This window comes from Electrophorus electricus, chromosome 10, assembly GCF_013358815.1.
Source record: "Electrophorus electricus isolate fEleEle1 chromosome 10, fEleEle1.pri, whole genome shotgun sequence".
NCBI lineage: Eukaryota > Metazoa > Chordata > Actinopteri > Gymnotiformes > Gymnotidae > Electrophorus > Electrophorus electricus.
Genome location: NC_049544.1, coordinates 9642830 through 9656746, shown reverse-complemented (window position 1 = coordinate 9656746; position 13917 = coordinate 9642830). Strand labels below are relative to the sequence as shown.

General features: G+C 42.1%; 1 protein-coding gene across 3 annotated transcripts in view; it reads right to left on the bottom strand.

Annotated features, from left to right (window-relative positions):
• The window catches only part of grik2 (glutamate receptor, ionotropic, kainate 2), a 120561-nt gene that overhangs the window by 52836 nt on the left and 53808 nt on the right, over positions 1–13917 (bottom strand). For all 3 annotated transcript variants that reach the window (XM_027015447.2, XM_027015464.2, XM_027015456.2), the window contains one exon: positions 1885–2028. In XM_027015447.2, the coding sequence (XP_026871248.1) occupies positions 1885–2028 (144 nt within the window). The remainder of the gene's footprint in view (positions 1–1884; positions 2029–13917) is intronic.

The following is a 13917-nucleotide window of genomic DNA, read 5'->3' as shown; positions in this document are numbered from 1 at the left end:
CTCACCTTCAAGCAGGTCACAAAAGCAGGAACCATACAGGTCTCGGTCTCACACACATCGAGTACAATATGCCACACATGTACACAAGGACACACATTTAAGAATATCTTAAGATATCTAAGATTGTGACTTTTTTGAGGCAAAAAGACCAGCAAGAATGTATCAGAGCAGTTTCTTCATATTGTGAGTTCCTGTGAGTAAGATTCCTGTGAGTATTATCAGGAATAATCATATTACTATGTATTTATTGTTTATGTACTCTTGTTGTGTTTTTGTAAAATTGTGTTCAAACATTTACCTCACTTCATAAATTCAACAAAACTGTATTTGTACTGAAACTGAATTTGAACTGCATTCATCTTCTGTAATGCACTTCCTTGAAACTACTTCTATCCTACATGCTCTATCTGTGTCTTTAGCTGATCCAGGGTGTTAAACTAGATTAAATCTCCATTGTGTTCAAAGAGACCATGCACTACGTGCAGGTGTCCAGGGCTAAACAACAGCTCCTTTCGTCCGCTCTAGCTGAGCTCTCCGTGCTGCTGGCCCGGGTTACTGTCCAGCCGCTCCACTTGAAGTCAAAGCACAAAAGGATACCGGAGAGGGAAAGAGGGAGTAGCTGAGAGGGAGAGAGCAGGCTGGCAAGTGGAGAGATTTGAGCTGATCTGCATTGCAGTCACAGACAAGCAGGTCTTTGGGTGTTTTAATGTATCAGAAACCTGTGCAGTGCAGCACCTTGAGCTGAAGCGAGCTGTCTGTGATAGCACACATAAATACATTCCTAGGGCTTAGCCACCCTAAATATAGCCTACAAAATCCTGATCCTAAATGACAGAGGGCTCATATTAGACACCCTGTCTTTTTTTCACACTAGCCCAAGGGAGAATAATTACCAATAATTAAGATTTATTTTCAATAGGAGAATTGAGAAAATGTATAATAATAACAATAACAACAACAATAATGATAATAATAATAATAATAATAATAATAATAATAATAATAATAATAATAATAACTATTATTATTATTATTATTTTGTTTGCTTGTTTACTTATTTGTTTATTTTATTTAAATTCCTTCTAGAGATCTTGGGGACTGTTCCCAGGAAGCACACCTGCTGTAATACTTACATATGATATGATATGTAAGTCATAAGATATTTATATATATCTTTAATTAATTATACTGTTTGTAAATGTGGGATTTAGGAGCTGTTGTGATGAGATTCCTCACTCTGGTGCAGATTCTGGCAGAACAATTCTAAACTCACAGTAAATGTGTTATAGATCCCTTGAGTAGGCTAGATAAGAAAACATTACGGTAGCCCAGTCAAGTTTCTTACTGCCAACAATGGAGATACTGACCTTAGAAATATTATGGAGGTGATAGTGTGCCATTTTGCATATAGTACTGATGGTTCGTGGGTGTTAGGGCAGTCACTGTCCATGAAGACCAAAATATTAGCTTTGAGGCAATCTGAAATCTGACCCCCAGGTGGGATGTGGACTGGTGTAAGGCAAGATCAGAGAGGCCAGGCCAGTTCTGCAGCTGGTCAAGCATGATCTTGTGACGTCTGCCAATGTGCCATACTAAGATCCAAGACAACCCAGATAGGCATGCTACCCAAGTCTCTGTTAAATCTCAGATTATTTAAAACCTCAAAAACTGCTAAATCAGTGATGCTGTAGGCCAAAACACTTCAACAGGTGATTTCTGTTGAGTTCATCATTTATCTCATTTAACTGGATGGACAATACTTGGACTGGTTTATATTCAGAGGTGTAAAGATATTGTTCTTGAACCTGACAATGACTGAAAGACTGTGAAGCTGTAAGGCCTGATTAAGAATGCATAGTGCCTGACTTAGGCATGTCGCAGTACCTCTTTGATGAGGGTCATGAAGCGGTTGCCGAAACGCCAGGGTTTATGGCGGTTACACTGCAAGGAGCTCACGGTGATCTGTGGAGACTGCTGCACTGCTACAGCCACCACGTGCACCGCATCATACATCAGCGCCGCATCCGTCTGGGGGAGAGCAACACACAAACACACACACACACACAAACACAAGAACATGCATGCAGAGATATACCCCCATTAGACTCATTAAAGCTGGACATTCTGGTACCCAGACTTGGTACCTTAAGTGCATCTCTCCTGACTTGACTATCATCAAAGCAATAATGGCCCTACCTGTTAACTCATGTTAACAGAGACAGTACAAAAAGCCCTACTGTTACTGGCAAAGGACAACAGTCACTCATAGAAGTAGACTGGAATTAAGAGCAGGGTGAGGGTATGGCTCAGAGCATCTGACAGCTGACTGCCAGGAAGCCTCATATGTTCCAATAGCTGAAACCTCCCATTCCACAGGCCAAAAAGGGAGAAAAAAAAATCTAATTAGTGTTTGTCTCGGATGATTGAAAAGCAATCACAACTCTGAACATTTGTTGGTATGGAAATCATGCCTGGGGGTGCGCCAGAAATCGTCCTATTGAATAAATCATGCCCAAACCTGTCATTTCCCAGCTTTTCTCTATGATTGTCTAGATGCAAGGTTAGAACTAAAGACAGCTCAGCTGTAATAATGTGGTGGAATCGCTTGGTGGATGTTTTGCATGTTTGTGGAGATATCAATCAAAGATAAATCAGCATGGCTGAAGATTGCAGGCATATGGGCTGAACTCTGCTCCATCTGTTTGGTCAGCCTAAGCATTGGCGCAAACTGCTTTCCCCTTACAAAAATTTCGTCAGTCATGCCCAAAACATAGTCAGTACAACTGTTGCCAAATAATAACTAGATTAGATTTACCACAAATCAAATATTAGAGCACACCAATAATGTTATGCATTGTGAGGACATTCTCTGCCTGCTCTCTACTGAAAATGGCACAAAAAACACTATAACACACAACATTCAGGAAAATGGCGAACAATTCACGTTCGTAAAGGCCATTCTTGCCTTGTGACAGAGCTACAAAGCTGAGGCAGATACTGTAGGCTGACACCTATTGAAATGGGCAGATAAAGAGTCTCCTCACACCCAGCATGCCTGTGCTGCTTTTGACACGGCTTCCTGATGGCTGTAGGTGGGAGGGGAGTGTGATATTAATAATCTGCCTGTGAGAGGGTGTTGATGAAAGGGAGCAAGTGTGAAAGTGCCGCAGGGTGGAGGGCTCCAGGCTGCGGCGCTAATGTGGGGCAAGGGGTGGGGGGTTGCTGTGGTCACCAGCTGGTGGTCAGGATCGCTTGCAGGTGCAGGCAATGGGTGGGTGCATGTGGAAGGATGTTTGATGGCCTACCAATCACTGGGTCACTAATACTCAGCACCACTTCATAATCGTTTGCTCACTAAGCTTAGTCTGTCAATCAATCAAAATGGTACCAGAATGAGTCAGAGGCCTGGACTGCGACACCCTCTCACCTAAATCATCCCACCAGCAGCCATGACCACCCCATGATCAGTGCCACCATGGGCCCCAGACGAGGTGTCTGTTGGACTTTTAGAGGAGACAGCGGCAGCTCTCTGGAGCATCGCCCATCTGCAGCGTGCGCACGTCACACTCTGTCCCGGCACAGAGTCGATGAGCGCTGCACACGCACAATGAATAATAAATAAGTAATAACACCAGAAGAACAGGAGACAAGGCCTCCTCTTGAATACTGAGTGAACACTGCCATTCTCTCCTTTGTGAGTCCGACTTGGGCAGAACAGTGGGGCAGAATCAAAGCGCACAAGGTGCCTGCATCTCTCCTGGGAGCTTTGTTTTGTTTAGAATTTCATCAAAGTCTTATGAATCCAGTTGCCTGGCTAGCACTATATATGACGCCTCTGCCCAACAACCAACATAGAAGAGCATGCAGCAGAGTGCATGGTACAGGGAGGAACAGTTAGCAGAGTGCACGGTACAGGGAGGAACAGGAAGCAGAGTGCACGGTGCAGAGAGGAACAGGAAGCAGAGTGCACGGTGCAGGGAGGAACAGGAAGCAGAGTGCACGGTGCAGGGAGGAACAGGGACGTGTGTATCACACATTTGAACTTTCCACTATAGCAAAAGCACAAATGGAAAAAAAGGGGCTGGAAACTTCAAATTTACACAAAAACTTTACTAGACAGCATATTGTAGAATGGATATCAGTAACTTAGTAAACTGAACAGAACAGAGAGAGCGAGGAGAGATGTAGTAAGAGAAGGAAAGAGAAAGAGAAAGAGATAAAAGAAGATGGAGACAGGGAGAGTGGGAGAGTGAGTAAGAGTAAGAGAGCAGATGCCATTGAATTTTGGCGACACAACCTGGAGTGTGCTGTTCTTTTCCCCAGTGCGAGGCTCAGCTAAGCCCGACAGGCAGACTGGCAAATGATTTAGCAACACAGCCACTTCACTCTATAAACATCTCATTAAAATCAATTATGTCACTCCTGAATGAAATTAAAGCTAAATGCTTTAAAAGCTGCTTTTCCCTTGTGTCAGCCAATGTGAGCCCTACCCCTGACACATTCTCTTTTACGCCTTTCTCATTTTACGCCTCATTCTCACTTCCTCTCCCAGCCGGCAGTGAGAGGTTTAATAAATCTTCTTGCCTCTGATTGATTTCAACAGTTTTATGAATTGTTAAAATGCTGAAGCCTGAAGTGGCTGTTCTAGAGGTTCTTGGTTGTTAAGTGAAGCGTGGAAAAAGGATCCGAGTGTTGGGAAGAAGAGAGGTGCCCCCTGTCTTAGCTCAGCCCTGCTCCCAAGCCCAGCATGGCCTGCTGCAACAGCACCTTCCAGACAAAGCAGGAAGCAGAAGCTGACAACTGCATTCTCACACTGTGAAGGATGATGATCTCTCCATGGATGATGGCATATCCTCAGCCAGGTAGCCCACAGAACTGTAGAGCACCACACTGCAGAATTAAATCCAAACTCCACCTCCATGCCTACAATCCATACGTGTAGCTCATTTACAGGTAGGTAGAGAAGGATGGAGCAATTGTTCTGCTTGGGCATGGTGGCTATTTTAACATGGAAACTGTTGAATGTTAATGTTTGCTTGTAATATACAAAATTTCAGATTACAAAAGAATAAAGCAAATAATGACCTGCCAAACCCAAGTAGTGAATATTATTTCAGACCATGTAGTGAGGTAGGCTAGATGGTATTTGAACATAATCTTATGACTCACTTATAGGATCAGTTGTCAAGAACATCAAGATCGGTTAACTGATGCTAAAACTTTACTAATAAAAAAAGAATCTGTACAAAATAATTTTTGTTATAAGGAATGGTAAAAAAAAGATGTTAACAAATGAAACTGGTGCAGATATTCTGGCTAAGCTAAAGCAGGCATGTGTTTGAGGAGCATCTGCTCGTTCCATGGTCAGATGGCTTTGTCTTTCCTTTTTTTCTTCAGCTTTTGTGGGGTGGCTTTAGTGGCCTGTACTGGGGGTGTAGTACACGAGAGACTTTAGTACGATAAATGTGTGAAGTGTTACTTTTCTTTGTGAGGGGTTTTTTTTGTTGCTTTTTTTAAGGGAAATTAAAAAAATAATGTCAGTGCAATGATAAAAGTCTAAAGCCCCATGCTGGCAGGCATTTCAAAGACAAAGACATATTTATAATTTATTCAGCTAAAAAAAGCATACTAGAAATAGAAAAAAAAAACAACTTTGAGATGAATGAGGAATATGAATAAACCAGGAATTAGCAAAAGCATAAGTAATTTTCAATTATGAATTACGGTTATGCATATAGGAATAGCTAGTATAGAAAAACACTATAATACAATAAGACTTCACAAACCACCAAGGATAACTGAGAAGTACACATGTGCATGGATTGGTTTATCAGAAATAGGTGTGGGATATTTCAGCAAGGAGATAATGAGATGGCCGGGAGAAGTCAAAGATATCGGCCTGTGGTCTGGGAGTGGGGTTTCTTTAAGGACAGAGAGCCCAAAAATGCCTGTCTGTGTGGCATAGGGAACTACAGCCCCCTTTTCAACAATATGCATTTCAGGTTATGATACTATAAACTGGGCTACTATTCCCCTGACTCCGCAGGTAGCTCTGTGTAGGTTTAGCAAGGCTCAGTCTGTATAATTCTGCAGTATTTATTGGTGGAAAGGGGACCTGCACTGCTTGCTCACAGTCACACCACTTTGGCTCCTTTGATTGAAACATAAACAGCCTGAAAAAGTGGTGGAGCAGTAGGGAGCAACGGAACACTCCGGAACTCCACGGGTTTGGCAAAAACATCATTTCTCTCAGGCTCAGTAGAATTAATAAAAAAAATAAATTTTTGTTCTCAGCAACAAATCCCTTGCAGCCAGTCTGCTTTCATAGGTCAGATTAATCTGTGATACTGACCAAAATCATTAATGCAGAATTAATTTTGTTTCTTCGTTTGGTGACGTGACCTCCAGAAGACCATGTTGTTCTCTATCCAAATTTCCACATTATAGATAACGTCCATGTGTCAGCCTCTGGAATTTTCCTTCTGACTGCAATTAACGTTGGGATGGGGGAGGGGTGGGTGTCATGGCATGCTGTACACAGATTGATGAGCAACACTTTTTATCTTGAAGCAAGGAGCGATAAACAAATGAAATTATGTGCATTCAGATGATCCCCATAGCTCAAGTTGGAGAAATGTTAAATGTTGGAGAGAGAGAAAGAAATAGGGGGAGAGAGAGAGAATAAATGAGTGAGAGATAGAATATCTGTTTGCGCACCAAATGGTGCTGAAAGTTAATATTCCAGCCTGCTCTGTTCCATGTCCAAATGAGCTATCCTTGGAGGGCTACGGGTATCTCATCATCCCAGGTGATCAGCGAGTGATCATGTGACAGAGCTGCTGCAGTAGTGAGAGATTCCTGCGTGGACACAGTGAGAGCAGCTCAGCTCACAGACCAAGCTCTCCTTTCCTTAATCACACCTGACACCTGTGCTACCCAAATGTATTGAACGCCCCGCCCAAAGTGACTGGTTGATCAATAGTGTCCAGGCGTACACAAAAGAAGCCTTTCCATCGGGAGCTCTCAGCTCTTTGCACATCAGTGCTGCTGTCACCCATGGCATCACTGCTGCGAGCCCCTCTGCACAGAAGGGCCTGATTATAGGAATTGCAGATCATGTTTGTGTGTATGTGCATGTATGCATGCAAAAGTGTGCACACACTGTGATTTTTATAATCAGTGGAACAGAATTAAGGATACTTTCTGTCTTGATAGTACTGTTGAATATGGAATAATTTTTCATTTGTTTATACACTCAGTGGTCACAGAGGATAATTTAGTACAATAAAACAGTGTTCTAGCCTCTGGTGTTCTAGCTTGTTTCCTGCAAGATGTGGACTGCAATTAATTAGTAAAGAAAGATTCGCTCTTAACATTTCTGCATGTTTATTGTACTGCTAAAGAAAGCACATGTTGTAAACCAGAATCTCTACAGCTCAACTGCTCTACTGCTTAGGTGATTCCAATGCATTTTTCCCCTAATGTTAGCTTTAGGGAATACATTCTAGGCTCTCAAAACTGTTTGTAAAGACAAAATAGTTGAAAGACAACAGATAGTGAAAAAAGAAGGGTGAGAGAAGAGAATGACCCACAGAATGAGAGGAAGAGAAGAGAAGAGAAGAGAAGAGAAGAGAAGAGAAGAGAAGAGAAGAGAAGAGAAGAGAAGAGAAGAGAAGAGAAGAGAAATTTGTCATTTATCCCATCAATTAAGTTCATTACTGAGCTGGGTAGAAGCAGATTAAGACAGCAGTGGAGTGGATGATGATACATCTTGACAGGGTTATCTGTTATTTCAAGCTGTATTTGTGTGTGTGTGTGTGTGTGTGTGTGTGTGTGTGTGTGTGTGTGTGTGTGTGTGTGTTTAATGAGGTGTGATGTCTGCGCCTTAGGGCCACTGGTTCTCCTGGTTGGCTGATTAGAAAGTGCACACAGTTCTTAGGACCAGAGAGTGTAGAGTCTGTGTCTCTTCATTCTGTATTCTGTAATCTCAACTCTTACACACACAGAGATGTACATAAACACACACATACACAAATACATTCTTATGGTTCTGATATACAGACAAGAATGGCTCTACAGTCTTGTTAAATGGCGAAATAAGATATCGTACAAGATGACAGAGCTATGAAGCCCTTTCCTACACATCATCAAAGCTGTGTGACTGCCTCCCAGACCAGCAGCATACATCCCAATACCCCTTTCATTCCCTCCCATTTACATTTCCATCTTTACCAATCAGCTCCAATCCCCTTCAATCCTCAGCTCAAAGCCCAATAATAGAGAGGCCATTATTGATAAGTAAGTAAACTTTAATCAACGGCCTTTATTGGACTAAATGAATCATAAAATTGCTTAGGCTGTGGGTGTTACAGCGAGCTTCTCCACGGGTAACGAGTTCGTTATGGGGCCCTGGCTGCCTAGCAGGAGTGAAGGTGACAGCCAGAATGCTGCACTTACAAAATAATTCTCACTCACCTGTCAATCATCCACCTGTGTATAGGGAGTTGTCGTGCATGCTGGGATTTAGAGAAGATGCCAGGGGAGCCTCAAAATACTTTATTTTTCAGAAATGATTTAGAGTAAGTCTACCTTAACATATCAAAGGTGTTTATTATAAATAAGGCTTTTATTTTGTTGTGTTTTTTAGGGAGGGGGGTTGTTCCCACATAATGAGCTTGAGTACCTGAAAACACCAGTCTTAACATGAAGGAACATGTAAATAGGCAAGGACAGACAAGTTGCCTATATACGTCGAGCCAAAGTCTTCTACCCCAGGCTGCTGTTTGTTTGTCTGATTCTGCCTGAGGCAATCTTCCAGATGGAGCTTTACGCTCGTGTCTTTTGTGTTAACGAACACATTTGCTGCAATCTCTCCCATGGTCCCACTGTCTCTGCCACCTACTACATCCCTTGCGCCTCTTAACACACAAACGGCTGCCTTAAACCCGAAGCCGCTCAGTTTTTCACGAAGGAGCATGCCACCTGACGTCGTTAAGAAGTAGAGGAAAATGGAGAAGATGGGCACACCTCGCTATCAGGGTTCTAAAATGTTGTCACAAGAACAGCACTCAAATGGGAAGGAAATTGACTGTGTAAAATGTATTATTATGGGTGGCTTTCCTTTGTAATGACAATATGCTTTCGGTGCACCTCATCACCACGCTTGTCTGGGAGATGGTAGAGGGAAATGATCCCTGAAGAACTACAGTGATGGAGGGAGATGGAGTGGAGGGAATAAGTGTGGATGGCTGCAGGATGGGAGAGGTGAGGTAGTGCTGAACAGGTGCATGCGACTAAACAACACAAAGGGCTGACAATCAATCAGCTGTTCAGCACAGTCTTTTTGACAATGTGTGGGTGGAAAATTGGGAAACGTGAAAACGAATAAACCTTAACACCTAAAGACCATTAAATATATCCTTAGCATTGAGAAATAGATTCTCAACATTTACTTACCTATGCATACTTTTCTTTCTCGCAAACTCACACACACACACACACACACACACACACACACACACACAGACGCACACACACACACAGATGCACACACACAGATGCACACACACAGATGCACACACACATCAGTTTTTCTCAAGTATACTGTTATACTATAGTGTGATCCCTGTGATTATTTTCTTACATACATGCACTAACTGTGCGGCATACAGGCATGTTCTTCACCTCCTGCTGAAGAGCAGCTCAAGGTCAAACTCCCTCCCTCCCTGGATCTCTCCCAGCATGGTAATGGCACAACTCAACAAAGTGATCAGAACCCAGACTAATCCGTTCCAGGCACTTGCACAGGTCTGATAAAGCCCTTGGTCCTATGATGCTAGATAGTCCATGCTGCACTGAAACAAAGTCTTGCCAAAACAATAAAACCATGTCAAGTGAAACAATATGGCAGTCTGGAACTTCCCACTAGCCTAGAGTGAAGCATCTCTGCTGTATTGCACACCTGAGAGATCAGTTGCAGGAGGAGGGGTCTTTTAACAGGATGAGATGCAAGATTTTTTAAATCTATTTTCCAGTATATATTTACTCACTTTCATCCTAAGGCATTTTGCAAAGCAATGTAAGAACAAGGGCAGACTAATTGAAAACAATGATGCAAGGTTCAGTTGAAGAATGAAAAAGGGCTCAGGTGAAGGCCCACATTTCCTCAGGGTGTGTGGGGTGATGGAGCTGAGCCCCATCGGAAAATACTGTTGAATGCACGCTCAACAGCAGGCTTCTTCCCTCACACATGATCAAGGTGGAGATGAAGTAGCAGTGGACACTGTTACATGAGGAACAGAACAGCTGAGAAAAGGCTGTTTTACTCTGGTAACTGTGGAACTTACTTCCTGTTTACTATATTTAAAGACATGATACAAACAAAAGGCAAAACTAATGTACTTTTAACACCATTTCCTTTTAACCCAGTGTTATAAAAAAATTCTGAAGCTTTTAATAAACACTTTCAATACATGTCATGTCTATCTCAAGAGCCTCACAATACAAGCATGTAAAGCAGATAGGTCTAATTGCAAAGTCTAAAATATGAAATATATATCCAGTACATCAACATTTAGAAAAGCCTCTGACCTTAGTATTATGGGATGGTAAACTCCAGAGGCCTAAAGCAATATAGCAGCCTCTTTGAGTCACATCAAACATGATGAAGTGGAAGGAGGAAAAACAATTAGCTAAAAGGTCCCTGGGATCAGAAGGAATAATGAGAGTGAAATGGAGTGACAGGTTTAACAGGCAGGGATAATTTCGCATTGCCCTGCTTCCTGAGGGAAATCGGCCATTTAATTGAGTTTGCCAGTTCTTTGTTTGGCAAACAGGTCTAGGCCAGGCTAAGACTGGCACTATTTCTATTTATATTAACTACCCTAATTTTTAACATCTCTTCTTCTCTTTCCCATACAGCAGATCATTTATTCATTTGCATAAAACATCTGTTTGTACAAGGTTAGCCCCGTTGGCTCTATAGATGTCTCTCCCTTTATTACATAATGCCAGTAGGTTTAGAAGTGGATCACTGTTTCTTCTCAGACTCTATGTCCTTTCCCATTACAAAGCAGCATGTCGTTTCTCTCTGACTCCATTGTGGGCAAATGGAGTCTATGGTCTATGCAGAGAAAGGGAGGAGGGAGCGTTATTGTGAAACGGGTGAGCTACTGCCACCGTCTCTGTTCCAGCCAGGACTTGGAATAACCCAGAATTCAATGGAGTGTTAAATGGGAAATCGTCAGTTTTCTGCCACTACTTTAATGTCATTGCGCCCTCCATATGCACCCACATACACACAATGGGCCCAATGTTGTTCCAAGGGCCCTGGGTTATCTAATCTACCATGAGCATTTCACCGCTGTGTGTTTACAAAAGGCCATTGCATTTGGAATGTGGCTCCACTCTACCTCAGTACCAGAGACAAATACCTTCCCCCAGCAGGGGGAACTCCATTAGACATACAGATTCACCCACCCTCTTTTCCCAACCCACCCACCCACACACACACACACACACACACACACACACACACACACACACACACACACACAAACACAAACACACACAAATAGATGATCACACATCCACACAAGTACTCTCATAAATGCAGATAACTTGCAAATTCTCATTTCCCTCTTCTGTTGACACCATTTAACAACTCAGTCTTGTGTCATGGTTAAAGTTTTCATTTGATACAGTAGATATTTAATTGAAGTAGTATGGAGGTTTTTCTCCAAAATTTTGACATATTTCAAAAAAGTAAATTGCCCATTAGTGTACAAGAAAAGGGAAAAAATGTATTCTAAACAAATCCCTACCGCCAAAGAAAAAAGCCACAAAGACAAAAATAAATAAATAAATAGTCCTCTAGATCTCCACCAACTACGGTCAGGCTGTTAGCATGAGAGATAGCCTCCGGCTTGCCAAAACCTTTTCCATCACTGTATCGTCAGACTGCCTCTGCTCTTGTATCATCTAAAGACAGAGCAGGGAGCAAGAGATTTAGCTTGCTGTTAGCTCAAATAGTACAGGGAATTAAAAATAGTTTTTGTGAGAGATGTTCTGATAAAACCCACTACGTGGAAAGTCTCTTGGTATCTTTAGGTTGTGTCATTCCACGCATAGACATTGTGCTATGTCCTTGGGTGAATATGTTTGCATAATTTTCTCTGTCTCTTTCTCTCTCTCTCTCTCTCTCTCTCTCTCTATATATATATATATATATATATTGCTCATGCACACATTCAAGAACACATCTACACACACACACACACACACACACACACACACGCACAGATTATCTGCAAAACACTTATATAAGTGGTTCCCACTGAGTATTATTATTCCTGTAAGTGTCAGTAAATGGTTAATTTGCTTAAATTAATTCCTCTCATTATGAGGGTCTGTGCAATGAACAAAAAGTCGTGTTTGAAACAGAAGAAAATGGCATCTTTAAAAGAGGTATCTTTGATGATTCTGACTACATGATGCTGATTCAATTTACTTCCATTTACTTTTATGCTTCACAGAAGCACAACTGTACTCCTCTTTAGATGTGATTTCTTTTAGGTAAATCAGTCATTTTATCTTTGTAAGTTTTATTACATGGTACAATAATCGCTGTATTTAAACATGTACTGTGTTGTACACCATCCAAACCAAACCAGAATCATTGTAACCCAGATTTTAACCTTTAGCTCCATGTACTAAACCTAACACAGGAAGCAGAAAGCAATTCGAATCTCTCACACAGCTAGCCACACCACTCACTTAGGGAAGGGGTATGAAAAAGCCAAGTCCTTTTCTCCCTGAACCTGACATTTATCACTGCTGGTAAATGTTTTGAGCCATTTCTCTCACATAATGTGGCATTCACGATGAAAATAGTGGCGGGGGGGGGGGGGGGGTAGATGGAGAGCAGGAGGTGTTGGAGGGTGGCAGGGGTTTGAGATTAAAAGCTTTTTCATACCCCAAAAGCAGGGGGGAAACATGCTCACACACCCCTGTCATTACAGGGAAATGATTTCATTTTAGAGTAATAGAACTGTGTGCCACTGTGATTTTTTTCAAATCATTTCATCACTGAGTACTGGAGAGATTAGCAGAGATGGCGCTGACGAGAGGAGCAAGTGCGACAGCATTCACAGAGGTGCTCTAAGCTATCTACAAATAAAGGCCTTGCATAAGAGCAGTGAAACGTGCCACCCGCAGGTGCTTGCTCAAGGTTCCCCTCTCCCACCTGGTTCTGGCATTATGTGCAGCCTCTTGTTTTCTTATTACTGAAACAGTCCCTATGCATGTTACAAAGATGTGTAACAAACACTGAGTTTCAGTTTCACCACTTATCATATGCATCAGGTGTTTAAGCCTTTTAGGTTCAGGTGAAACCAGAGAGATTCTGATTGGGAGAAATGTCAAATCCCCAGGACAGCAATGACTTCACACTGACTCTGCTCTGTATGCATTTTCACCTTTGAGCCTTGTGCTAAATCAAACCCACTTTGCTTTGTGCTATATAGTGGGGTCAAAGTAAGGGTAATTACATGGCATTCTCCATTCAAAACCACCAGTAGATGAGTAAAGGTCATGGAAAGGTCATTCATTCCTATGCAGCAGACATAAAAGTGGCATGTACCATCTATGAAAGCAGAGAAGGGGAGACTAACAGTGTCATAGCAGTGCCACAGACATCTACAGAACCCATTTACAATGGGAACTCAATTTTACTTTATAAACCTGGGTACTTAGGCACTGTTCCTCATCTCTGAGCAGTTATGACAGGCCAGTGAGGCATGCCTATGACAGGCCTATGAGGCCCCCCAACTTCCCACCAATACAGGAACTGTCCCCTTCCAGCTTTCCATTTGATCTCTCTCTGGGAGACATAAATGAGTTTTTAAGTCTTTAAGACTA